The sequence below is a fragment of the Culex quinquefasciatus genome, chromosome 1 (genome assembly GCF_015732765.1).
Source record: "Culex quinquefasciatus strain JHB chromosome 1, VPISU_Cqui_1.0_pri_paternal, whole genome shotgun sequence".
Taxonomy (NCBI): Eukaryota; Metazoa; Arthropoda; class Insecta; order Diptera; family Culicidae; genus Culex; species Culex quinquefasciatus.
In genome coordinates this window covers 91,662,716-91,690,647 of record NC_051861.1, presented here as the reverse complement: position 1 = coordinate 91,690,647, position 27,932 = coordinate 91,662,716, and the positions used below count along the sequence as shown (strand labels likewise).

Below are 27,932 nucleotides of genomic sequence, written 5' to 3'. Positions count from 1 at the left end.
TCAAAATTATTGATTTTCAAGAAATTTTGAAGAAAATTGAAGTTCTTAATACACTGAAAACCCAACCATGGTAGTTGCTACCATATTGTAGGGTCAAATTGAGAACACGCACCGACGTATTTTTGCTAAAAACATTCCGTGCTTGGATTGACTGATTAACGCAGTCAGTTTTACCACAGACTATGGTTTTACTATGTCGAGAGCGGTATGGCAATTTTAACCCTCGATTATGGAGAGTATGATAATGATTTTGTATTAGCTACCATGCAATTTTGTGGAAGCATGGTACATTTTACCACATTTGCGTTTACTTTCACCAAAAAGCCAAAGTTAATTTAATAAGCAGCATTTTTAGCAAATTTTCTTAAAACTACCATGGTCGGGCTTTCAGTGTACGAAAAAGTGCGAAAACGAACTCAGTCGCATGCTTGCAAGCGCAATTTTCAGTTAAAGTGCACATCGATACTTTTGACGTTTCTCTGCGATCGATACCTTTGACAAACAACAGCGCTGTCAAAAATATTTGCCTCTTCTTCTTTGTAGTCATCTGCAGCCAGTGGTTGTGTTTGTTCGTTCGTTTTCGAGTGCTCCTCTCTAGCGCTAGTCGGAGTGATTAGGAAGGTTTTCGCTGGTCCGTGTGTAATTCCGTTGTTTGCATTTCTGTCTGTCTCTTCGCGCACACACAGATTTCCCATCATCCCCGTGGAAAGGCCATTTTCTGCGTCGCAGCTCTTTTTTTTCGGAACTGCCAGAAGTGTTTACATAAGTGCGATCGTCTTCGTCCAGGGCGGGCGACGATCCGTGATTTTTACGGAGGAAGAAAAAAAGAAACAAGTGCCCCCAGATTGAGGGGGAAGTTGAGTTCCTGATAAGATTGAGAGCGAGATTTGCGCCACAGAAAAACAAGTTCCAGCAGTTCCGACTGAGTGGGAGTGTACAATTTGTGTGTGTGTGTGTGACTGTTCTTAAACGAAATCGGCAAGTGGCCAAAAAGTGGTCAGCACTAAGGTCACAAAAATCGTCGCCACTTATCGCCTGCACAGATAAGAGGTTAAGGCCCCGCGTTCCGAAGTAGAAGCAGCAGCAGCGATGGTCGAGCCAATCTTCGACTACCAATTTCGACACATTCTGATCGGAGATAGCACCGTGGGCAAGTCCTCCCTGCTCAAATACTTCACCGATGGCAAGTTTGCAGAGGTAAGCAAAACCCATGAATCATCATCATCACCATGTCGTCCTGGGGCCGATAATCGGAATGCTCTCGATTAAGGGAAGTGACCTTGAGGGGCTTCGCTTTGTGTCTGTTTACTTTATTTTCATTCTGACTGCTCCACTTCATCATCAATCGGAGGAGGATTCTTCGGGGCTTTGTTAGCTCATTTAGTATAGTGCCTTCTAGGGGAATTGAGCTCAAGCTCACGGCTTCATTGCTGGGTAGTTTGATAAGGCACAGTGCATTCCTGCTGCACTGCTTCTACAAACTGGACGAAAGAGAATCACATGACGAGGGTTTTGCTGGTGCGTGTTTTTCGGATTTCGGGTCGTGTAGTGGTGCTGCTGCTGATTAGCATAAGCAAGCATATCGCTGGCTTGATAAGCAGCTTTGTCAAGTAGCTTGGCGCAAGGGAATTAGTCGAATTAAGACGATTAGTATTTGTTGGTATTATTTCAGCGATAACGATCACTGTTTCTAACAATCTTTCAAATTTGGTAATGATGGTTTGTATGACAAATCAGAAAATTATTGATTTGAATGTACCTCTTTGACTGGGCGATAAAGTATAATAGATGGCTAATAAGCCATTTTTTGAGACTTCAAACAACTATTTTTTTTTTATTTGGATGAAATTACATCAGTGTTCAGAACCACTCATACCTAACATTTCCGCATTTTCTGTTTTTATAGAAAATATGATTTAAAAAGATTTAAAAGCAAATCAAAATATATTATTTAGCATCTAATTCAGAGCTAACAGTTCAAGTCTCAAACGCTCGCTGGTCCTAACTTATTGATAGTTTGCCTGCAAAACTCTACCCATTGTGCAACTTTTTGATGTAGTGAACATTTGCATTGTTGTAAGCAGGGCTGCGGAGTCGGGTCAAATTTCAAACGACTCCGACTACAGCTCCGACTCCGGCTTTCTGAGATTAGCCGACTCCGACTCCGACTCCGGCTCCGGCTTTCAGTTTCAACCAACTCCGACTCCAACTCCGACTTCGGCTTTCTGAGATTAGCCGACTCCGACTCCGGCTCCGACTCCAACTTTCAACAAATAGTTGGCTCCGACTCCGACTCCAACTCTACATATTTTTAAATGTTTTAAAAGTTAGTTATCTATTATTTTGAAAACATTGATAAATAGGATTATTTAAATACTCTCTAAGTGAAAAAACAAAAAAGTTGTATACGTAATTGAAACAGATATAAAAAAATATCTTTAGTTTTGAAGGCATTTTCAGAAAAATATTTTTTTAGTAAATTTGGGTTAATTTACTTAACCTTAAATTTGCATTAAATTTATTAAAGTTAATAAATTAAAACATTGAATTGTAATTTTTTAATGAATCATTAAAAGAAAGCTGGCCTTAATAATCGATTTAACATTCTATTTTTTCACTTTTAGGCTGACACTTATAAGAAGCACAGTTTGTTATTCACTGTGCTTCTTATAAGTCACCTTTTTTTAAATAACAATTTTAAACGAAAATATTTTCAAAGCTCCATTGATTTTTTTAAAGACGTACATGGACATCACGCCATGGCTGTTGGAGATTATTATTGCAAATCAATGTACCTAAAAAAATCTTCGTGGAAAGGACGCTTACCTTTTTACTCCGACTCCGACTCCAGGTCCCCAAAAAGACCCGACTCCACCGACTCCGGCTCCGACTCCGACTCCGACTCCACAGCCCTGGTTGTAAGGACACTCAAAATATTTTTTTTCTGGAAACTGACTTTAGTTTAGTGTCAATTTAATTTTATTTATTTACATCTTGAATTTGGAAAAGATTAACACATTATTACCCGAGACGAAGAAGGTATTAGGTTATGACAAACAAACAAACTCACACTTTTCGTGTTTGACAGTTTGCCAAACTCGCAAACTTGTTTGCGGCACACTTGCAAACAAGGCAAAATCTAGAGTTTTTTTTGAAAAGGACCTATAAGCTATTGTCTTTCATAAGTTTATAAGTCCTATAGAGTTATCTACGTGCGCATGTATTGCGTGTTTGTACACGAAAGGTTTTTAGGTTAAAATTTGTACCCGCCAGCAAAAACAAATGGTAAGCTAGTGTGCGTGAGATCGGGTAAGATAGCTCTATGAAAAAAAAACTCTAGAAATGTATGCAGGCTGACGTTTGTACAAACAAATCCAGGCAAACAAACAAATCAGGCAAACTGGCAAACAGTCAAAAAGTGCGAGTTCGTTTGGTTGTTTGTCGTAGATTAGACCTCCTTAAGGTTGGTTAAACGAATGATTTCCATACAAAAATGATTTTTTCAATCGTTTATAACTTTTCAGGATCAACTTGTACAGCTTTGGACTGCTCGATAAAGTTGTAGAGCATTAAGTTTTTTATACGATTCTCCTGTCGAGCATATTTGAGTGGAAACAGTGCCACCTGCTAAAAAAAACGTAGGAAAACAAATTTCTCCTTACAATTTTCGATTTTTCCCCTACAAACGCAATTTTTCCTGCAAAATTTAATGCATCCGGGGTACTTTTAAGTTTACATCTGTTTTAGGCAAGTGTTTTTTTCAGTAAACAACTTTAGGCATTTTAGGTACATGGCTTTCCCGTCGGTGTTAGGGAAGCGCTTGCAAGGTGTTCGCATTTTGAAAAAAAAAAAAAATTCTTTTATTTGAACTGATTCGATTTTATAGAAAATTGCTGAATAAATTTTGAATCGAGTTGTGCAGGATTTCAATGAGGATGCAATGGAAATTCAAAGTTTTTTCAAATGTTTTTGGCAAAATCCTCAATACTTATCTGGCTCTATCTTTGATACTTTAATTAATACATACAATTATTTTTAAATTTCTGAATTTGAGCTTCCAACTTCAAAATGAGCTGTATGTTTTGTAAAAAGAATTTCTGTAAGTTTTCACGTTCTTTCAAACATGAGTATTTCTCAAGGTATTTCTTGAAAATATGCAAGGACTTTTGAAGAATTTCTTTGAATTTTGGTATTGTTCTTATTTTAAGCAAGAAATTGTTCTTTTCGAATTTCGTTAGTTTTAGTTTTTTTTAAACAAACCTTTGTAAATTTAATTCAATTTAATATTTTTAAACCAGAGTAACATTTGAAAACAGTTGTGAATTTTTGTATATTTTTTATTTGAGAACATTATTTATTGACATTTTTTTAAATTTTGTTATCTGCTCAAGCATAAATAGAACCATGCAAAAAAAATGTTTTCAAGCTATATTTTTGGAGGTTTTGCTTTCTTTCAAACAACAAGAAGTTATTAGACTTCTTATTTGTTTTTGCTAATTGCTAAGTTTAGGTTTGCTAGTTAAATGCTTAATCGATGTGGTGCGTCGTTCCGCCGGGTCGCTTGATTTTGCGCGTTCGTCGTTGGAATATTTTGGTGTTCCTGAGACAAGCAGGCACTGAATTGGTGAGCTCGATCCTTTAAATTTACTTTCCTACCCGGGTAGATGTTGTAGTTGAGATGTCGCGATCGTTTTTCTCGTTTATCGAGATACACATTGCAGCCGGGTTTCTTTGTTCTATGATTGTTATTGTTTAATGAGAAGATTCTTTTCAAATTACGCGCTAGATATACACCACCTTTCAACTCGACCAGACGTTTCCCGTGAAAAGACTTCCGCTACGCAAGTAAGCTCGTGAAGCAAAAGTTTAAATCGTTTTTACTCCATAGTCGGTCTACTCCATGTAAATGTTATGCTGAGTATAATATTTCACCATTTAATTACACACAATTTTGGTTCTTCTTTCCACAACCGGCTGTCTAAGATTGAATCATTTATGCTAAATTCAACAGCTAATAACCGAGAATTGTCTCATCAGCAGCATCCGATTGTTTACCTTGAGAATAATACATCATCCTTTAAGCAAAACTTATTGATTTTTAGGTCACATCATCATCTTCTATGATGAATCCTGACCATTACCCTATAACCCACTAACAAAATCCCAGGTAGAAGTAGTTTTTCCGGCACACGTGGGGGTGTGGATATCGTATAGAACCCACCCTTGGTAGCAACCTGTGCCAACTAACATTCCCGCCCCATTCCCCCGAGATCTACCAACTGACACGGTGGGCACCGTTGGTGGCCAACGACAGTTACATATTCGTACCTGCTATAGTATTGATGATCTTGTTGTTTATCTTTTCAGCGCATTCATGCATGCTGTTGAAAAGAGAAATCCTTTAAGTGGTAGTGCTAATAGGATATTACGGTCCTGTTCAGTAACGGAGAAGGACAACCATGGGTGGTCTCTCATGCTCATACTCATTAGAGTGTAACAAAAATGACTTTTTGGCGGGCATTCAGGGGTTTGTTCCGGTAGGCATACTGAGCCCAAATCCAAAATATGAGCTTGATTGGACGTAACAGGAGCTGGCGCTCCGCCCTTCAATTTTAAATGGGATTTAACCCGTAAAAAAAGATTTTTTCAAAAATGACATTTTTTGAGGCATTTTGGCCACTGAAGCGTTTACCAAAAACATCACTGGCGTGTAGGCCAGATCCTTGCGCATCTTTTGGTATATATAACATTGAAGTTTGGAGCACCCGGAGCTCGGTACAGACCTTCAAAGTTTGGCATTTTTTCGAAAAATCGGCCCCGGCAAAAAAGATATGCGTCGCACCTCGCGACGCCCGAGACGCCATTTGATTTTGCCGGGGCCGATTTTTCGAAAAATGCCAAACTTTGAAGGTCTGTACTCCAGGTGCTCCAAACTTCAATGTTATATATACCAAAAGATGCGCAAGGATCTGGCCTACACGCCAGTGATGTTTTTGGTAAACGCTTCAGTGGCCAAAATGCCTCAAAAAATGTCATTTTTGAAAAAATCTTTTTTTACGGGTTAAATCCCATTTAAAATTGAAGGGCGGAGCGCCAGCTCCTGTTACGTCCAATCAAGCTCATATTTTGGATTTGGGCTCAGTATGCCCACCGGAACAAACCCCTAAATGCCCGCCAAAAAGTCATTTTTGTTACATCCTAATACTCATGCTCTAAGTGCTTTTTCAGAGAAAATAAATTTTGAGAAAAAAAAAACATGGAGAAGTAGACCGAAAAAGGTTAAGAACCACTAGTCTAGTGCCATAGCTGACAGAGGCGACTCGTCTACCTGTTCAACCTGTTCATTGAACAGGTAGCCGATTTCATGTGGATATTTTTTTTATTTAAGTACCGCGGTGCTTTTTCAACCAGCAACATACAATTACAATTTTTGTTTGAATATACGTTAACAAAATCGACGTCCTATGTTCAGCAGCGCTGCATGCACCAAAAAAGCATTGGCCCGCCACCCTTTACTCTTTACCTCTCTTTACAACCCACCAATACTAAAGCGAGCCAGCCTGACGGGCCACGCGCAAATGCTCGTCGCGTTCACACCGACCCTCTGAACGTCGGGGAAAAAATCTCCATACGGAAAAAAATCAACACATGTAAAGAGCATCCTATTCATATGCAGCGGCATTATCGATGTGTTGGTAAATCTGGTTCAATCTGAGAGCGTGAACTGACAGCATTTTTGGGAGAGAGCGAAATGCCACCCCCAGGCCCCAGCTGATTTAGCTCGCTTGCAAAAGGTAAACAAGCCAGCGCGGTGACAGCATGTTGAGAGCGTGAATAAATGAGAGAGCGCGAGAGCACGACAGATATTGCTCTATATTTGGCGCACTTTTAGGCATCAGGCTGTTTTGCGCAGACTGGTGATGGCTTGTTTTAAAACTGGAATGTTCAACTGCGCGCGTTGAACCTCTTCGATCTTCTTGGTAACTAGTGGATTCTTGCTCTACTGGAAAGTGATGTAATGTTAAGTTTAGATAGTGTGATTGATAGATTGAATTGAAACAATTGAAACAAAAAGTACTGTGTTTTTCCAGACTCGGGACACATGAGAAGAATTATGATCGTAGATTCAACCATGATCGTTATTTTATTTTCAGGATGATTGTATTTAAAGCGGATGCAGTCCTAAAAAGTGCAAGATTTGATGCCATTAAATGCTCCAAAACGACTGTGTTTATTCAGACTGTTGGTCCGGTTCACACTAGTTGAATATATTATTATCATATATTGTACCATGAATTTGTTCTGAAAACTTTTTTTTCACTGATGCTAAAAACAAATATTTTCATTATCTCGGATTCATGTCAATATAGTTTTGTTTTAAACATCAGAAGAAGCTCTTCTTTTTATTCAGAAATTAAATTCCAAAACCATGAGGACATAACAGTGAGTAAATTCAATTCTCTAAAAATTTGACAAAGGATCAAAAGCGATACGACCTGGTTCTAAAAAGTACAAAGTAAAATGTCAATTGAACTTTTAAATAGTAATCAAGTTAGCTCAATATTAATTGGGCCTTAAAAAGCCCAACAAACAGTTTTCCTTTGTGAAGGATGTGGTATTATTTCTGAACATCCTGATGAAGAGTTTTGAATTTTAGTACAATGTTCAATCACTTCCCTTGAATTTCGATAAGGATGGCAGAGCGATTGCTCTATTTTTCCACATTCGCCACGCTAATGATTAAATCTTAAAAATACATTTTAACGAGATAAAAAAGTCTTAATCATAAGTGTAATTAATTATTTGCATAAACAGAAAATTATAATAGTATAAAAATAATAAAACATAAAAATAAAAGCCATTGGAAATACAAAAGCTTCAAAACCATTTTTTAACATTAAGGTTCAAAAATTTACTACGATCTATTATCTATCAATATTTATTAAAAACAACATTGTAACCGGGTCGACTTCAAGCACGAAGTCAAATCATCCAAAAGAGTTGAACCAGCCTCCGGCTGAAAAACTCTATAATAAAGAATTAAAAAAAATCAAATTGAACCGGTACTACATCCGGGCACGAGTCGCCTCTGATAGCTGATAATATCGATAATATGGGATTTTTGTCATTCAAAACATATCTAAAGATGGTTATTTTACGTGTTTAATGCATTTTGTTTTGTGTGAAAAGTTGTCGAAATTCGAGAACAGAACACTGAATATGTCTGCAAGTAGTAAGACGTAATACGTATCTGTCAAGATATTAAAATATAAAGCGGAATTAAAAGGAAAAACTCGTCTCTTTGAATTCACAGTAATGCATTCTGCTAAAACGGTCAATTAAACAACTATGAAAAGTTGAATTATAAAAAAAAGTATTTTTTTCAGACTGTTACATTTTTTTTTGGAAATTCGACAACATTGCTGAAGACACCAACTCGGTCAGAAAATCCGTTCTCAAGAATCTTAAAAAAAACTGTATCATTTTTTTTTAATATTTATTTGTTGTATGGACAGCTGCCATTTTTTTGTATTAATGTAGATAAAGTTCAGGCCCCTGTTAGAGACATGCATATTGAACCTTTAATTAGGCTGAAGTTTGTTCGGTTTTTGTTTCATAATCATTACATTGAGCATATGTGAATGTTGCTTTAGGAGGTTAAATCAGAAAGCAAAATTTCAAGTTATTTTATAGCCTTAATCAGCGTTTGCGTAAAAATACCAAATTACTTAAAAATACTTTTCATTGCATTCCCAAAAAAGTGTCCACGTGGTTTATGGATGGTCCCTTAAGTATGTCACACTAAAATCAGCCAACATTCACACCCCCACCCCCTTTCCTTCATAGAGAGATGACGCCTTTTTAGATCTTCAGAATTGCACAACTAATTGGGAAATTTGAAGATAAGATCGGGACGAATCGTTGGTTGTAATCAATCTGATTAAGTTTCTCAGATTTTGTATCATGATTTAAAATTAAAAATAAGAAATAATAAACCCCAAACCTTATCAACGCATCGACTGGTGCAAATCCGCGTCTGGTGCATCGCACCCAGTCGCGATCAAGAAACCAACTCCAGCGTAAAGACACGCCACCCGACCGGCTGGTGCAGCTTTTCGCGCTCTCCGGGCCATCGTACAAAATTGGCCGGAGCCGTACCGGCACGGTTGATGATGATGGGAAGCCTTTCAAAAAGTTTAGCTCGTGGTGAATCGTGGCTGAAAGCGAAAGTATCTATAACTACTGCCTGCTTATTTTCCGTTCGCTTGTCTGCATTTGTTTTAAGCGGTGTTTTAGTTGTTTACTACCTCGTTTCTGTGCTTGAAGATGAAAATCGATAGCGATTAATTTACTCCCTTCGATTCGCTTTATTACCACTCAACACGTGTAGGGCGGAGCTGAAAGTAATCATTCAATTTTCCTTCGATCAAATGTCATATATATTTTGTTTCATACAGGCACTCTTGTTTTAAATAGTTTCGATAACCCGAGCGCGCCACCAAGCCATAACAGACACCTCAACCTTAACGGACCTTGAAATCGACTCCATTGGAGCGTGGTGCTGCTGTTTTTGTTTTGCTTTGCTGGTTGCAAGTGACTGTACACAAAGTGAGAATTGAATTTGATAATAAATAATAAATAAAAAAAAAATACTCACCGTGAGCCGTTTGTCGTCATTTGCGGTATGGGCTCTTTTTTCGGTTGTAACCAGTGGCGATGAATTGCCGCTTTCGGAAATGAATAACTTTGACCTCTGCCCGTCTGTTGGGAGTTGGTGAGTTTTGGTGCAATCGACAATATGATGCGGGTTTACGAATTGATTGCTTTTACGAATAAATGTACTTTTGACTCTCTGCAAAGTAGCAAGTGCGTATTCTACATAAGCGCGATTTTTTTTTACTTTTACTGAAAAAAGGAAAACAAAAAGCTAGGGTACGTTATCCATTAGTGGACCCTTTTCCTATAGTGGACCCTCTGAAGGGTTTTTGATGAAAAATTCAATAAAATTACAATTTCAAGCGTGTTATTGTCTACAAATCTTTTATTTGGCATGTTCAGCATCATTTAAACCAATGTTGACTGATATTTAATTGTTCTTTAAACCAAAATAAGTGTTTTGAGTTCGACGTCTGAAATCAGCCATGGCCACTAGCATTTTCACAACAAAATTGCATTTATATTGTATGATTAAATTAACTATCCAATCATTGTTTGACTGATTATTTAACTTCAGCAAGTCGAATTAATGTAAGTTTAAGGAACTTTACTAAAATAAAGCGAAGAACTGCTCATTTTCTAGCAAAAATTAGGGGGGTCCAATACAGCACAACGAAAATCCAAACTTTTCCAAAAGTGGTCCCCTGTTAATTAAACCTTCAAAAATGAAGAAAACTGTGTATTTAACCAAAAGTTTCTCTTAAACATACAATGAATGCATGTTGTTATCAACCTCCCTGGAGATGGAGCCACACGTTGCCGTCGTTTCAGGGCTATTTGCAAAGATGGTTTCCGATGTTGATATATATCACACATTTATTTTATATTTATATACTTGTGTTGATAGAAATCACAACTATTGTACTATGTAAAATTGCAAGATATTGATTTTTTTTATTTGCATCTCAATATTCTTGTTTGTAAAATCTGCTTTGAACAGGTTTTAATCTTTTTGATACGTCGTAAGCATAGGTAGAAATTCATAAAGCACAGCAACGCTTACACAAAACAGTAAGAGAGGCCTCTTCTAGGCATTGTGATTTTTTTCAAAGTGGGTGTTAGGTTAGGATTTGGTATTTTGATAAATTAGTTTTGTTGCAAGGCACTCAGAATAGTTAGTATTTTTTTGTAACTTTAGGTTGTTTAATAGTTCCAGACTCCATCTGTGTGTAAGTGAGTTAAGTAATGCTTTCAGAATCTCTGATTTCAATTTATGTGGTATGCTAACCATTCGGAATAGTCAAAAAAATCCATAGAGTCTCGATCAATCAGTAATGAAATGATATCGGACAAAATTCGTTAATCTGTTGAACTAATGGTTTTCGGATTATGGTTGTATCGACCATTGTTGCGAATCGAGGATCTACTGGAGTTTTGACGATCAAATGGAGCCTAACATTTCAAAGGGACACATGGTTTTTGTGAACAGGGATGCATCTCTCTCACTCAAATGACAGTTTACATAATGTATGATAGGGATATACTCTTGTGTGCAGAGCTTCTGTGCCCTAATGAAATGGAAGGCACGAAATCCGTAATAACAGTTCAATGGAGCGCGTCTGCATTTGTGGACAGACAGTCTATCCCTTTCGCTCAAGTGACAGTTCACGTCAAGTAAGAGGGGGATAGACTGCTTGTTTACAAATGCAGATTCGCCCTATTGAACTGTTACTACGGAAATAGTCGTCTTAACAACGAGTGTTCAACTTGTAAAGTATGAACTGTTCAGTTATGTTTATTGGGTTAAAAACAAGGTAAAGGAATGTTTGGCATTTGGGAGTTTGAGATTCAAGTTTCATTCAGAAAGTTTAGTTAAGGTTGTTGATAAATGTTTGTTTTTCGTAAATAATAGATTGGACATTAATCAATGGTTAAACTGGTCGAAGTGTACTATTTCATTTGCACATCTGCTTCTAGTTGTAATGTACGATAAGACTACTGACAGACGCGACAGGACGGGGCCCAGAAAAAAATGCATCAAGATTTATATTCCATAGACAAGTTAGTTTTCATCTTTCGGTTTCCAGTTTTTTTAAAATTTCCTTTAAATTTGAAATACATCATAGGTGTCCTTTGTATAAATCTCCGATTATTTACATTTTCTCATTTAATTAACTAATAATTCAATTTCTTCCGGGCCTTTTTACTTTGAATCATAATTTCAGATTTCCTTTATTCAGTGTTAAACTTAGATTAACGTAACTGCTTAAGTCACCCAAGTTCTTACTACTCACACCTACACTAATTTTCTTTCACCTTCCCCTTCCTGATCCTCTATATCTTCCGGTGGTGTTCATTTGGTATGCAATACTAGTTCGGCCACTACCCTATTTTCCACAAGAAACCGGACTTGGACTGACTTGAGGCCGCGTCCCCCACCTTGCTCCGTAAAACGAAACGAAAACTAAAACGAATGAATGCATGTTGTTATCAACCTAAACGCATATTTTTTCAATTATGAGAATGAATATAGCTGTTTCATGTTAAAAGTACCAAAAAAGGCTGAAGCCGTAAAAAAATATAATTAATCAAAACTATAGTCAATTATACTTAACTGAAGCATCATAATTGCAGTTTGAAATGATATTTTATAATGATAAATCAAGAACAAAACATTTTTTTAAATAAACATGCGTGGTTTTATCAGAAACTGTAAAAAAATCTATTGTTTAGTTTCGGTCAACCATTTATGTAATTAATATGAAAAAATGTGCATCAAAATTACTTTTGTTTTAATTATTTTATGTTTACAGTGGTTTTTGAAACGTTTTCTCTGATCTTTTTCGGAAATAAATGTGTTTAAATGTCTGTTTGCTATTATAGTTGTTTGAAGCCAAATTTGTTAACAAAACATATTTGTTTATGATAAAAAGTGAGCAGAATCCATCTTTTATTTATTATATCTATCATTAGACCTACACCATGCATCAAAACATCAAATATCGGTTAAATTTGGTTTAAAAATAACAGTTTGCCTATAGTGGACCCGGGTCCACAATCGGATTATGGACCCGGGTCCACTATAGGAAAAGGGGGTCCATTACAGGAAAAAAATTTTTTTTCAGATGGCTATTTTTCTGCACAAAAACAAATAAACTAATGAAACAAATAGTCAAAATTGTTCAAAAGACTTCAGATTTCATTGTTTTGTACAAAGGGTTATGAAAAAGTACTTAAAATATTGAAAATTTGTGAAAAATGTGCTTCGCCTCTACTAGGGGATCCACTAATGGTTAAAATACCCTATAACTGTTAACGTTAACGACATCTGAGCCCAGTTTTAAAATATTTGGAGTTTACACCTTTTTTATGACGTTACAATCAATAATACTAATTACAGTGTTTACCTTCCTCACTGAGGAAAAGCTATAACATCAGTAGCGTGGCCAGGCTCTGACAGGCCTGAAACCACCAGTGTATAAAATTAACTTCTCAAGGAGGTATTAGACTACGGCAAACAAACAAACTCGCATATTTTGACAGTTTGACAAAATACAACAAAGATGAAGACCATTAAACCATACTTAGCATGTAAAAGAAATGTAATTATTATAAGAAAGTTCAATAAAGACATATTTAATTTCAAAATTTTGTCAAACAGTCAAAATTTTGAAATTAAATATGTCTTTATTGAACTTTCTTATAATAATTACATTTCTTTTACATGCTAAGTATGGTTTAATGGTCTTCATCTTTGTTGTATTTTTCGTTTTATTATTAACTGTTCACATTCATTTGTTAACTTCAAATTGTTATATATTGAATACATTTGGGTAAAAAAGAAAAATCACTTCAACAACTTATCCTAACTTAAATCTAAAATAAGAATTCTTTGAATTATTCAAAATCATTAGAGCGAATAAACTACGAACTGTATTTTAAGTTAATCCTCCAAGCGTTCTCACTTGTTCTGCACGAGTTTTGCAACCAAGCAGTGTTGTTGTCATCTCGATGAAAATATTGTGGTGAAAACAGGTCACTACTGCTTTCGCCCGTTGATGCTGGTTGGTTTTCCCTCGGTTGCTGACTGAAGCCTGGAGGTGTTGTATTCTCTGCTACTTTTTGCCGCTGATTCAACGGCAATGGCTGCAGATTTGGAACCACTCGAGCAGTTCCCGCTCCAGGTGACGCCAAAGCAGGAAAATCCACGTCCGTGAATGCTGGTGGTGTTTTGCGACGATTTGGTTGGTGCCTCGTCGTCACTTGTCAAACTCAGCACGTTTTGGGCTGCTTCGATTCTTGGTCGAATGGTCGCCACCGCAATTGAAGCATTTGGCTTCGATGATCTCGTTGGTTGTGTTTTGACAGTTTGACAATATTGTTTGTTCGCCAATATTTGTTTGCAGAAACGTCAGCTTGCATACATCTTGTCTTGTTCGGCAAACTGTCAAATGCGAAAAAGTGCGAGGTTGTTGGTTTGTTTGCAATAGTCTAATATCTTCTTCAACGACATCGGAAACGGCAACACTAGCCGATAATAGCCATGTGCTCTTAAAACTTCTCGATTTTTGCCGTAATTGACCATTTTTAGCAGCGATTATGCTCCTCCAGCAATGCCAAAGGTTGGCATTGGCAGTAGCAGTTCGAGTGCGGCCTTGAAAAACCCGCAAAGTTCGTCTACCAGCGCAGCGGAGAAAGGTAAACAAACCATAAACCAAATTTGCAGTTTTTGCTTTTTGGGTGTTTTTTAACACCTCGAGACGGTTTCAAAAACACTCAAAAATCAAAAACTGGAAATTTAGCTTATTGGACCTCTTAAAAAAAAGCTGAAGTTTCGAATCTTCCTATTCTTCGGACTTGACCCAGCAGAGAAAGTCCCAGTGATAATCCTCCTTCCGGGATTTCCAGACCATCCAATCTCCGACCTGGAGAGACACCTGGCGGGCGTCAAAGTTTAACATCGGAAACCCACCCCGGTGCGTAATGTGCGGTGAGACCGCAAAAATACCAGCTCTGGCACAAAGTGCGCGCGTCAAGTGCGCGAACTGCAGTTCTGTTTGAGCCTCCGTGAGTCACAGTCGTTTCGCACTGAAGCTGCTACACAATAGCACCACCGTCCACATTGTTCGCCGATTGAATAGCTACCGCAAGCCGAGAAGAATGACTACGACGGAGGCCACTACTCGTCGGGTGAGACAATATCCAGACGAGGCGACCGGTCCGTTCTTGGTCATTGCGGAAGCTACCGGAGAGGACAATCTACGACCAACAAACCTCTCTAAGACCATCATTGGCATGTACCAGCAGGACTACGTACGTGCCGTAGTTCTGTCCAGGAGACGCATGAAAATTCTTATGAGGACCGGGCAGGCTGCGAATGACCTCGTTGCCACCCGGACAATCAAGAACGTCAATTTTCGATCCCGCAACGCCTCGTCGAAGTACTGGGAGTTGCACACATTGAGTTGGAGGTTGACGAAGATGACTTGGCGAACGCTACGACGTTCGACAAGGGAAAATGATGCAGCTCCATAACCCCAAAATTGTCGAGACGCGTCGTATGAAAGCGCGTCGACGGTGTTGACAAGATGCTAACCACTGTTGTGGTTACCTTCGAAGGCCAAAAACTACCAACCCATCTCATCATCAACCAGGTGCTGTACCCGGTCAAGGAGTACGTCTACCATACTCGCCAATGCCGCAAATGTTGGCGTATGGGCCATGGGGAAAAAAACTGCAGAGGTAAAGCGCGCTGCAAGAAGTGTGCCCAAGAAATAACAACCACGATTGCTGAGCATGCATGCGAGGTCGCCGTTCCAGTCTGCATTAACTGCAAGGGCAATCACGAAGCGGACGACACCAAAGCTTGTCCGAAAGCTATCAAGCGCAAAGAGGATGACCAAAAACGGAAGGAAGCGCACTCTCAAGGAAAAACGGACTGGTTCTCTACCGCTGGTCTAGCTGAAGAGACCTCGGTCAGTCAACCGGTGAGCACTCTTACTGAGGAAACCATCCCGGCGCCGTCAACCTCGGGAGCACAGTCTAAACCAGCTAAGCGCAAGTGTCTCGACGACAACACTGATGACAGCTCTGAGGAAGAAGAGATCCCGCGACTCACCGTACACATCGAAGAAGGAATCCGTAACGCTATCAACAGGCCATCAACTCCGATGAGGCCACACTAGCAATCAGCGGCGTGCTGGGGGCGCCGCCTAGCGAGATTCCAGATGACCGACTAGAAGATGCTCTCAAGGCCAGACTGTTTGACATCCTAGCCCAGAGGACCGATGACTACATCGGTACTCTCCGGTTATAATAAACCACCAAGGGCACCCCAGCCCAGGCATTCCCTCTGCAGTTCCTACAGTGGAACTGCAGAGGAGCCTGAGTAAAAAGGCAAGTATCATCAATTTGATTAATTCTACCCACTCCTCGATCCTATGTATCTGTGAAAGCCACCTGGATTCTGCAGCCAATTTCGACATTCCAGGCTTTCATCTGTTCCGGAAAGATCATCAAAGCAACTCCAGGGGTGTACTCGTAGCTGCTAGAACCGACCTAAATCCCACATCGCTGGACATCCCAACCCCGCAGGAAATAGATGCAGTGGCCTGTCAAGTTCGCTGCCGACTCGGAAAGCTGACGATCGTTTCGGTGTATATTCACCCGAACACGGTCGTGTCGCAAAACACCTTCGAAGACTTCTTCAACAGCATCCCTCAACCGTGCATCCTGGCAGGGGATTGGAACGCTAAAAATCCAGCTTGGGGCGGAGACATTCAGAACCAGCGTGGAACGAACCTTCTGGCGGCTCTGGATGTGTCGAGATTTGTAGTTTTGAACGATGGCAGCTACACACGGTTCGACGCAAATCGTTTACCAAGTGCTATTGACTTGACCATTGCCTCAGCGGACATCAGCTTACTCTTCGAGTGGGCTCCGTTAGATTTCCCCTACGGTAGCGACCATCTTCCGATTACTTTCGGCACGACAACGGAAGTGGTGGAAGAACAGCAACCGGGAATAAACTACAAAAGGCTTGACTGGGAAAAGTTCTCCACGCTGCTGGACGAAAGAGTTAAGCTGCTGAGCCCTACAGCAAGTTACGAAGTATTTTCGAGACGGTGTGGCGAAGCCTAACGGATGCAACACCAACTAAATCGTCCACCCAGGTGAGAAAGCTACCGCAGCCCTACTGGGATACGGAACTGCAAACGGCGCTGGAGGACAGAAGGGACAAGTTCAGAGCATGGCGGAGAAAATTAGACTACGAAAGTTACTGCATCTATACGGATGCAGAGCAACATTCAAAGTCTAGTCAACAGGAAGCAACGAGAATCGTGGAGGTCACTTTGTGATTCCTTCGATTCCCAAACGTCTGTCCAGAAACTTTGGCGTCTCGGGCGGCGATACAAGAACCGTGTCACTGGAGCGAATCATCGGTTGCGGGACGAAGTTCAGCTTAACAAGCTACTCGACAAGTTGGCTCCCCCATCGACCAGCAGAGAACCCCTGGAATTCAACCAATGCAACTGCAGCTGTACTACAGCCGGAGCTTATTTCACCACAAACGATCTGGACAGTGCCATCAAGCCGGGGCAAGACACCGCACCGGGCGTGGACGGCATTTGCTACTCGGTTATGCGCAATTTGCCTTTCACTGCAAAAATGAAACTCCTTCGCATATACAATGACATCTTCGACACCGGCCGGATTCCAGAAGCCTGGAAAGTCTTCAAGGTCATACCGATCCTCAAACCCGGTAAACCTCCGTCTGACGCCAGTTCCTTCCGCCCGATCGCACTCGCCTCATGTTTTCGTAAATGTTACGAAAATATGATAAAAGAAGAAGATCGAGTGGTACATCGAGCAACAAACTTTTTCCTCACGAAATATGCGGTTTTCGGAAAGGGAAAGGTACTCTAGATGCGCTACACATCCTGGTGGACCAAGTTCAGCTGGCGTTGAACAACAATCAGCACGTCATCGCGTGTAGTGTTGATGTTGAAGGCGCTTACGACAACGTACAGATTGAGGTGCTAGTAGCACAGATGCGCCGATTGGGAATCAGCGAGTGCCTCGTCAAGGCTGTGTACAGTCTGTTCAAGGAACGTCTGCTCCACGCGGTTTTGGATGGTAACCCAATTCAACGGGTGACATGGGTTGGACTACCGCAAGGGTCTCCGTTGAGTCCTCTGTGTTTCAACATCGTGATCTTCAGCCTCTTCGGATTCCGTATCGCGGGGGTTTTCTACCTGGATTTTGCAGACGACATAACAGTGGCGTGTCGAGGAGCAAACCTCGACGAAAGCATTCGTAACATCCAGACGGCGATAGACGAAGTGGTAGGCAGAATCAACGCATTGGCTCTACGGGTAGCTCCGAGCAAATGTAGTTCCATAATCTTCTCGAGACGAGCAGTTGACGACGATAGGACACCGGTTCTAACCGTCGACGGATTACCTGTACCATATCTGCGAAGCATCAAACTTTGGGGCTGCATCTTACCAACGCTTTCCTGGCGAAAACATTTTCTTTACGTAAAGCATCGAGCTGCCACCTACACTAATTTCATGCGGTCGGTAGCTGGACAGTCCTGGGGTGCTGATCCGGCGGCCTTGTTGACCATCTTCAAATCCTGCATCAGACCAATCCTGGAGTACGCCTCAATCTTCTTCACCGGTGCACCGCAAGCTGATACGATCATCCTTGATCGCATTCAATGGAGCTGTATCAGGATTGCATTAGGATCTACAAAACGACACACACGGGTTCTCTAGAAGTGCTGAGTGGACTGATGCCATTGAAACACCGGAGAGAAATGGCGACAATGAAGTTTGTTGAGCGCCGTTTTCCCTTCTACCATGGCATGAAAGATTTGTCAACACGACCTTGGAAGGGCAATCGTCAACGTGGATTCGACGTAATATCTTGCAGTATCGAGCTTTCAGTGGTTGATTGAGCACGAGAGACACCCTGCCATGTTTCCAGTTCGACCTAGACACTCGCCGCGTGGCTGTAAAGGTCGACCTTTCTGTTCATCGAGCTATGCAGGAAGGGTTGCATCAACCCGCCAGTGATCAAGTAGAAGCAGAAATCCAACGTAATTATTCTAATGCAACTCTGCTAGCAACGGATGGATCGAAGGACGGAAACGGAGTGGGCTACGCGGTTGTTGACAGCCGCATGCGCACCGTACACAGTACCAAAACGCACAAACTGCTGTCCATTTTCCACGCTGAGTTGCTGGCGCTGCGACAAGCGGTGGAAATTATTGCTGGATCCGGTGCTGGAGAATACGTTGTGCTAACTGACAGCCTGAGCAGCTTGATGAGTCTGTCTAACAGCCGGGTATCCTCCCATCAGCCGAGTGTGTGGTTCGAAATAAAGCGGTTCATCTCCCAGATTTCTGAACGGGGCGCTAATGTCACTTTCATGTGGGTCCCCGCACACCGGGGTGTCCCATTGAATGAGGCAGCAGATCGCGCAGCTAACCAAGCACGGATTACTGGTGGATCAGAAAACTACAATCTTACGAGTCTCGACATTAGTTTCCCAGCACGCAAACGTGCGATGGAGCATGGCAGTTGGACTGGGATAATGGAACCAAGGGGAGATTCTGCAACAAAATAGTTCCACTGTGGACACTTCCCGTGGTTTGCGGATAGAAACTACAACCGGCGGGAAATAGTAGTGCTGTCGAAACTAATTAGCAACCATTCCAGACTTCCTGCGCATCTGTGGAGGAACAACATTTTGAGGACGCAACGTGCCAATGCGGCGAATCATCTGCTACTCCAGACCACCTGCTGTTCACCTGTGACCTGTACGATGATGATCGACGTGCCCTGTGGAGGGCGATTGTGTCCCAAAAGGAAATCCCGGACTTGGAGCTTGTGTTGAAATCACAAAACGATGTTGTTTTGCGGGCCATCGTGAAGTTTTTTGATGATGCTGCTATCGATCTGTAAAGTGCTGTAGAAGAATCAAAACTTGGCCAACTTATGGCAACAAGAGGCCAGCAACCTAATAAAAAAAAAAAAAAAAAAAAAAGTGCGCGAACTGTGGTGGAAACCACACGGAGAATTTCTGTAAATGATTAAGTTTGGTAAAGTGCTTCGAGCTGCATTATTGTGTTTTGTGTTTTTTGGTACTCTATCATGATCACAAAATACTTTTAAGATGACTTAAACTATAGCATGTAGTGGCTTAATAGATCACCTCTCTGTTGTGAGTGTATCACCAGTTCAAACCCAAATCGGAAATCTTTGAAGCCTGTGCGGCCTGGTAAGTATATTTTAATTATAGTAATAGTGCTAAACAGGATGGATTCTCCAAAGGGACAGTCCCATTCTATGATTGATTCAAAATGCGCTTAAAAACTGAATTATTTGCTTTTTGTTGTTGTAATGGTAAAAGATATCAGGACTGTGGAGTTGGATACCTTTTAGTACGATTAAGCTAAGAACAAGATTGTCCGTTCGACGCAGTGGTGAACGCAGAACGCTGTGCCAGTTCGATCTTTCCAACGACTGTCAGTCGAACAATCTACAGGGGTTGCTTTGTTCAATGGTCGATGACTGGCAGGCTATGATGACAGGCGCAAAATTTTGCGTTTGCGTTCAGTCCTTACGGACAATCTTGTTCTTACCTTTACGACTTGTCATAACTTACAGACTTTGACTCCATAGTTAGTACTCTGCCCTCTGGGGAACTTGACCTTTTTTTCCAAAATTAATGATGTAGAAAAAATCGGTCATACTAGAGAGTAGCTTACTCAAAAGACTACTTACAATGGACTAGAGAGTGAAATTCCGAATCCGCTAGCCTGATTTTGCTTTTTGAAAAGTTATTTACGATTTTTCTCACCCTTTCTATCCTTCCAGCTATCCGACCCGACCGTGGGCGTCGACTTCTTCGCACATCTCATCGAGGTGAAGGACGGCACCCGCATCAAGCTGCAGCTGTGGGACACCGCCGGCCAGGAGCGGTTCCGATCGATCACGAAATCCTACTACCGCAACTCGGTCGGCGTGCTGCTCGTGTACGACATCACGAACCACGCCAGCTTCGAGCACATTCCCCTCTGGATGATGGAGGCCAAGCGGCACATCGAACCGCACCGGCCGGTCTTTGCGCTGGTCGGATGCAAGCTGGACCTCGTTAACAATGGCGTCCAGCGGCGTGAGGTGAGCGTGGAAGAGGCGCGTTCCTTCGCCGAACAGCACGGGCTCATCTTTGTGGAAACTTCGGCCCGGACGGGCGTCAACGTGCGGGAAGCGTTCAGCCTGGTCACCCAGGAAGTGTACAACCGAATCCAGTCCGGCGAGTACAAGGTCGAGGACGGCTGGGACGGCATCAAGAAGGGCTTCCCCAGGCCGAGCAATTTAGACTTTAACCTCGTGGTGGCGGAATCGGCGCGGAGTTCGTGTTGTTAAACCTTTTTCTTTCGATTTAAGAGAGCGCTGTGTAACAAAATCTGTAACCTCCTCCCTCCCCAAAGTTCTGTTTCCCACCCCTCAAAACACACGTTTTTGTTTACCGTAAAAATTGACGATACAAGTTGATGAACAATGCAAAATTATTAGAGCATTTCGAATAGAGAACTAATTGGTCGAGGAAGCAAAAAGAAAACTAAAAGGAAAGACTCAAACGATATTGATATACTGCTAAATTACAACGATGTGATATATTGGGATTAGAAGTTTCGGTTTTGGCCATAGTCAGAGCGGAAAACAAAAGCGAACGTCGTTAGCACTTGTTTGTTTCCTTTCCCTTTTATTTTTGTCCTGTGTTGTGGTACGTAAGAATGGTCGGTGCTTTTTTTGTAAGTTTTTTCTTTTCTATAACTTTTTTTTCTATTCCTTTTACTTTATTTTCAATTTTTCAATTAACGTTCCGGCGACTGTTTGTTTTCTTTGTTTGATAGTTTACAAAAAGTCAGTTTTAGTGAGTAATGAAAAGAAGAAAAATTATGAACACACATTTTTATATGTATATAGTATAATAATTACTAATTTAGTAACGTAGTCGAAAAACAAAACATGCAACTGTTTACTTTAAGAAAAATACTGGAAATTGAAATAAATTATGTAATCTTGAAAATAGTACGTATATTGCTGAGAATATCCACAAACGATAACCAACAGAACGTAACCATAGTTGGTCATAAAGTGCGCCAACTGTGGTGGCAATCATGACGGCAATTATTGTGGATACGCCGCATGAAAATACTTCCTTGAAGAGCAAAAAATTAATAAAAAGATTTATATAGCAGAAACAGCAAAGTTTTAAACAAAAGCATGGTAACATTACATAAAAAATGGCGACAGACCTAGAGAGGGTTAAAGGAGTTTACACAGACTTGAAGACGGAAGCAAGACGGATTGGACTGACCATGAATAGGACGTACAGAATGAGAGGATGGGGCTCAAAAGGAGGCGGCCCCTCACAAGACTCACCCCTTTAGCTGTGGATGGTGATGTGCTGGAGGAGGTGAGCGAGTTCGTGAACTTGGGTTCGCTGGTAACTGTCGACAACGAAACAAGCTTTGAGATCTAGACTCTTATTTTCTCTGCAAATCGTGCCTGGATTGGAACCTGGAAATCTAACCGTGTGCAACGGGTCACAAAGCTTTGTACACGACGCTGATTAGACCAGTTGCCCTCTATGGCCACGAGATCTGGACGCTGCACTGCAGCGAGAGGACGAACGAGACCTTGAAGTTTTTGAACGGACGGTGCTACGCACGATCTACGGTTAACTACGTACACCTTAGAACAAGTGGTAAAGGCGCATGAACCATGAAGTGCACGCTTTCCTTGGAGAACCGACCATCGTGAACTTGGCGAAGATCGAAAGGCTTTGGGTGGGCCGGCCACATCGCGAGAATGAACGAGGACCATCCTCTCAGGATTAGAGCTGGGACTTCGGATATCCGGATAATTTACATTTTTTTTTCTATATAAAATCAAATATATTTTTTTCAATCTATCAAATGAAGAAAAATTTAGGGAAATCGTATCAGTACTAAAAATTATTTAGGTAAAAATATTTGAGTAATCTAAAATACATTTAAGAATAAAAATGTAACGGAACGGATAGTTTTTTGGATAACAGTATTCGAACATAAATCATGTGATACAAAATGAAAGGTCTTTTGAATACCTAACTATTTTGTTTCGTCTGAATGTCGGCCCACAGACGTGAAACAAAGCTGTTCCAGTTCATTTTCTAGTAGAATTATCAATGCTGCAAGTTATCCGGATGCCCGAGCCACGTAGCCCAGTGGTAACGCTTCCGCCTCGTAAGCGGTAGATCGGGGTTCAAATCCCGGCTCGGACCAACACAACTGGTGATCTTTTCCCTTCTGGAATCGATTGCTTAGTAAAGGGAAGGTAGTGTATCGTCACAAACTGGACCTTATCACGACACCTTAGGGAGGCGACCTATGGAATGTTAACATTAACCTTAACATGTTAACATTAAGTTGAGAATGAAACTGCCACTGAATCCGCTTTGTAAATGCCGGCCCCGATACTCTTCAAGGGTGTTCCCCTCAGGAACTGGGAAAGATTTACTTACTTACTTACAAGTTATCCGGATATCCGAAGAGCCAGCTATACTCAGGATGCTGTTCGACCGCCCCAGGGTTGTAAAAATATCAAACTTTCATTTCTCCGCGAATACAATTATCATGTCCGAAATATCAAATCCCAACTTTCACTGACCAAGAATGGAGCACCCGATTCGATTGGTAAAAATGATATTTCTCCCATAAGGAATACATTGTAGAAAAAGCAAAAACTGTGTGACATTCTCTTTTTCTCTCTCATTCCCGCGTTCGCAATCATCTCTCCTCAACAGAGCGTTGCTTCTGTGATGTTTTGATGCAGGAATAATCAAATGATAGGTTTTTTATCACTCATTTTCTACACTAGCCCAGTCAACTCAGTTGGAATTTTAATCGGAATTAAATTCGAATCGTTTACGGTATTATATACTCAGGTTACCTGAGCAGGTATATAAATTAGATAAGATGTAAGGCGTATTTTTTGTGAAAAAGAAAAAGTTTTAAAAGCGTTTGTTGGTTCAGTTTGACATGCTAAACACCCCACAGAAAAAAAATCCGTTGAAATTTCCCCGGAAAATGGTGTAATTTTCACTCCTCTGAAAATATCTATCGAGAAATTAAAAAGAGAGATGTGAGCCGGTAACATAGACTTAAACTTTCGCAACTGTCATGGTAAACTTCACAGTAGCTTGAGAGAAAGTTTAACTCCATGTTGCACTTTTAATTTCTCGATACAAAATCCGGGTCTCAACATACTCAACATCAACATACATTCCTTAGTAACAATTCAATCGAGAAATTAAAAAGAGAGATGTGAGCCGGTAACATGGAGTGAAACTTTCGCAGCTGTCATGGTAAACTTCACAGCAGCTTGACAGAAAGTTTAACTCCATGTTGCACTTTTAATTTCTCGATAGGGCGAATCTGTTTTGTAAACAAGCAGTCTATCCATTTTGCTCTAGTGACAGTTCACGTCAAGTATATATCGAGAAATTAAAAAGAGAGATGTGAGCCGGTAACATGGAGTTAAACTTTCGTAACTGTCATGGTAAACTTCACAGAAGCTTGACAGAAAGTTCAACTCCATGTTGCACTTTTAATTTCTCGATTGAACTGTTATTATTGTATCGAGAAATTAAAAGTGAGAGTGTGTGCGTGCAACATGGAGTTAAACTTTCCAAAGTGCCATGGTAATCTTCACAGCTACTTCACAGAAATTTTAACTCCATGTTGCACACACTCTCACTTTTAATTTCTCGATTGGTCTACGACTTGATGACGGCAAAATTAGAAAATTCATTTATTTGAAAATTGTTGAAATTTCCACGTATACCTTTCACTAACAATCAAATTCTGAGCTAATGTCTGTGCTTTATCGCTGTGAACAATAATATCACAAATTTAAGCTTTATTTTAGGACCCAATTGCATTGTTATTTCATCCAATAACAAAATTCCTCTAACGCCTCAACAAACACCGCTCCAATGTCCCGAAAGAAACCTCAAAGATCGCGCTCCATAAGAGCGATACGCTCGTGGACAGTCCAATGGCGCCCCATATCCGGTAGAAAATGTCCATCACACTGAACACCACGTCCGTTTTGGCGTTGGCCACCGACGCCATCATGAAAAGCAGCAGATGCAACAAGTACATCGTGTAAGATAGCTTCGCCAGCGGCTGAAACAGGCTCGAGCTGAGAATGTCGTCAATCACTCCGCCCTGACCGTTGACGCAGGCAAAGATTATCCACATCACACAGATGGCAAAGACCGAACGGGACAACGCCTCGTAAAAGGCATCGGCGACCCCGGAGTACTCGTGGAAGTCGGTTCGTAGCATCTCGAACGTGGCGTAGACGATAAGTCCGAGCGCTGCGAAGCAGACGCCCATCCGATGGTGTAGTAACGCGCGGGGAGCTTTACACCGGTAGCTTTGGTCTTGTGCAGGATGTACCCGAAGATGTTCCGAGCAGCCACACGGACATTCGGGCGTGCGTTGGGTAGTAGGTCATCTTGTAGCGGCTTCCATCGCCAACGTCATGGATTTGGAAGTCGTTGACGAGGAACGTCGTGAAGACGCATCCGATGGAAAGGACGGCCAGGAAGCCGATTGCGAGCAGGACTCGCTTACCCCAGCGCCACAGAGGGTAGATGAGCAGGGGAGCGACGATGTACAGTTGCATGTCAACGGAGAGATACCAGGTCCACGGGAGGCACTGTAATCGAGGTGTGTTAATAAATGGAGGGTGGATAAAATGCGAATTGAGCTTACCATGGAACGAGGGTTGACATAGTTCTGGATGTACAGCAGCGCAGACCACCAGTACTCGGTGCAGGCCCGTTCTTCCCGACCCACGATCGAACTCCACAGTGGGCCTTCACCAAGGTACTTCCCGAAGGACACGACCAGCAGGATCAGCGGAGCAAGGGGAGCCGAAATCCGTATGTAGCGTCGCAAGTACATCATCAGCGGGTTGATCTTGCCATGCTTGTCCAACTCTCGCAGCATGTTGTAGGAGACGAGCATACCGCTCAGTGCCAGGAAGGTATCCACGGCTAGGATTCCCGTGTTGTACATGATCGATACGGGAAAGCTGCGCATCCACTCTTTCCTGGAGGTGGGATTGGAGTAGGGGATCGCGAAGGTTGCTTCGTTTACGTGCAGCACTACGATCCAGATCATCGAAAGGGCGCGAATTCCGTTGGCGCACTCGATCATATCCATCTTTTTTGCCGGGTCGGTTATCCTTGGAGTAATGTGCACAATGCTTCGTACATTTTTGTACAGTGAGAAGGAGGCAAACAGTGGCTTGACTTCTTTTTCTCGAATCAGCTGGATTACTTCGTACAGCGTGCTGCAAACTACTAGTACAGCTATGATTATGAAGATGACCCTGTAACGATTATGACCTGTTATAGATCTAGTATTACACTCTGATTCAAAGCAATCTTACATTGCCGTAATGACTGCTCCGTTGAACTCCACATCCCGGTCTTGATTGCACAGGTTGACATCCATCGGTATTACGAACGCTCCTTTCCCAGCATGTACGCTCCGTACACCTGGGTCAGAAACTGCTGCGAACAATGCTGCGGTACACACATTCCGGAGAAGAAAACCGGCAGCTCACCGGGTAGAACGACCGCCAGGGTGCAGTGCTGACCTCGAACTTCCTGCCAGCGGTAGCGGCGGCACTGCTCGTAGTTCCCCAGCGCGTACCCATTCTCGTAGTACAGCCCAGAGGGTATCTTACCCCAGGAGTCGAACCCTGTTAAATAAGGTGGGTTCTAAACAAAGTCTCAAAACTTGCTTCACGATGGATCCTTACACTCCAAGCCGTGTCGTTCCCGGTTCAGGTATGCCTTGGATAACTGCTGAAACGCACTAATACATTTTAGATCATTATTTTCCGACACTTCCGTCGCGTCGTACTCAATGAGGAACTCCAAAAACTGACGATTCAACTGGGACACTTCGTCTATGCTGAACTCAGCATCCGATTTGGTTTCTGTTACGTTAGGAATCGCACTAATTTCACTTAAACACAACAGAGCTATCACCAAACCAATGGTCAACATTGTTTCAACAACACTGTAATTCCCAATCCCTGGACGACTTAAGCCCAACTAAACCAAGGAAGCATCGAAGCATGACTATTTAACGTACTCCCACGTGATCCATTTGCCGGCTAGTGGGCTTCACCCTGCGCTAATCGATAAGATAGGTAAAACAGGGATTTTGTTTGACCACCTGGGCTGCTGGTCAGAAAGCATTGATTTTCTTGGAAATCACCAATGAATAGTCGCTCGCGTCCGTAGCGTGTTGATAAGATTGGGCGATCAAGTTTCCGGTATTATTTGTTTCTATCAATCGAAGTTTCAGTATGTGTTTGGAGGACGAGCTGTTAACAGGGCTGTGAGTTTATTTTCGACCAAAGGGAATCTTTTCCAAAGTTCCAAATCGAACCTCAAAATCGGCACTCCAAACAAGCGAAACGGTTACGGCAAGTCCCACCACATGTCGATACCACATGTCCATCACGCTAAAGCACGAATCTGTCTTCACACTCGCTAGGCAAGGTACCAGCAGCACGGAGCGAAACAGATACATGGTGTACGAAAGCCGGGCCAATGGTTGCCACCGCTGTGCGCTGAGGAAATCGTTGACGACTACACTGTGGCCGTTGACGCAGGCGAAGATGATCCACATGATGCAGATTCCAAACACAGGTCGTGAGAGAAACTCGAAGAAGGCGTCCGTCAGGCTGGAGAATCCTTGAAGATCAGTATGAGCAATTAAAGCTGCGAAGCAGGTTTTCCAGCCGAGTGCGTTGTATCGTTTGGGAAGGTAACTGACTTTGGAATCCTTTGTCTGGTGTAGAATATAACCGAAGATTGCTCCTACAAGCCAAACGGTCTCAATAAATAGATCAATTCCCTTAGTCCATCCACGATTCATAAATCGTTCACGAGGAATGTTTCGAGAACACGATGTCCATGCTCCATACAAAGACTTTTTGTATGGACAATTTCCACGAGGGGAGGGGATAGATTCCCAAAAAGTGTCCACGTGGTTTATGGATGGTCGTCCCTAAGGGATTGATTTATTGAAAATTTTGAATGTGATAACAAAAACTGTTATTATTTTCACAGAGCCAGGAAGTCGGAGCTAACATTGAAGTTTGTGCTGGAGTGAGACCTCG

General features: G+C 41.7%; 1 protein-coding gene and 1 pseudogene across 1 annotated transcript; one reads left to right on the top strand and one right to left on the bottom strand.

Annotated features, from left to right (window-relative positions):
- Nucleotides 1–535: 535 nt before the first annotated feature.
- LOC6040446 (ras-related protein Rab-39B) lies at nucleotides 536–21,762 on the top strand. Its single transcript, XM_038255139.1, has 2 exons — nucleotides 536–1,197; nucleotides 20,544–21,762. The coding sequence occupies exons 1-2, from the start codon at nucleotides 1,090–1,092 to the stop codon at nucleotides 21,093–21,095; spliced, it is 660 nt and encodes a 219-aa protein (XP_038111067.1). The 5' UTR covers nucleotides 536–1,089; the 3' UTR covers nucleotides 21,096–21,762.
- Nucleotides 21,763–24,643: 2,881 nt separating this feature from the next.
- LOC6040447 lies at nucleotides 24,644–26,982 on the bottom strand (annotated as a pseudogene).
- Between the last annotated feature and the right edge of the window lie 950 nt (nucleotides 26,983–27,932).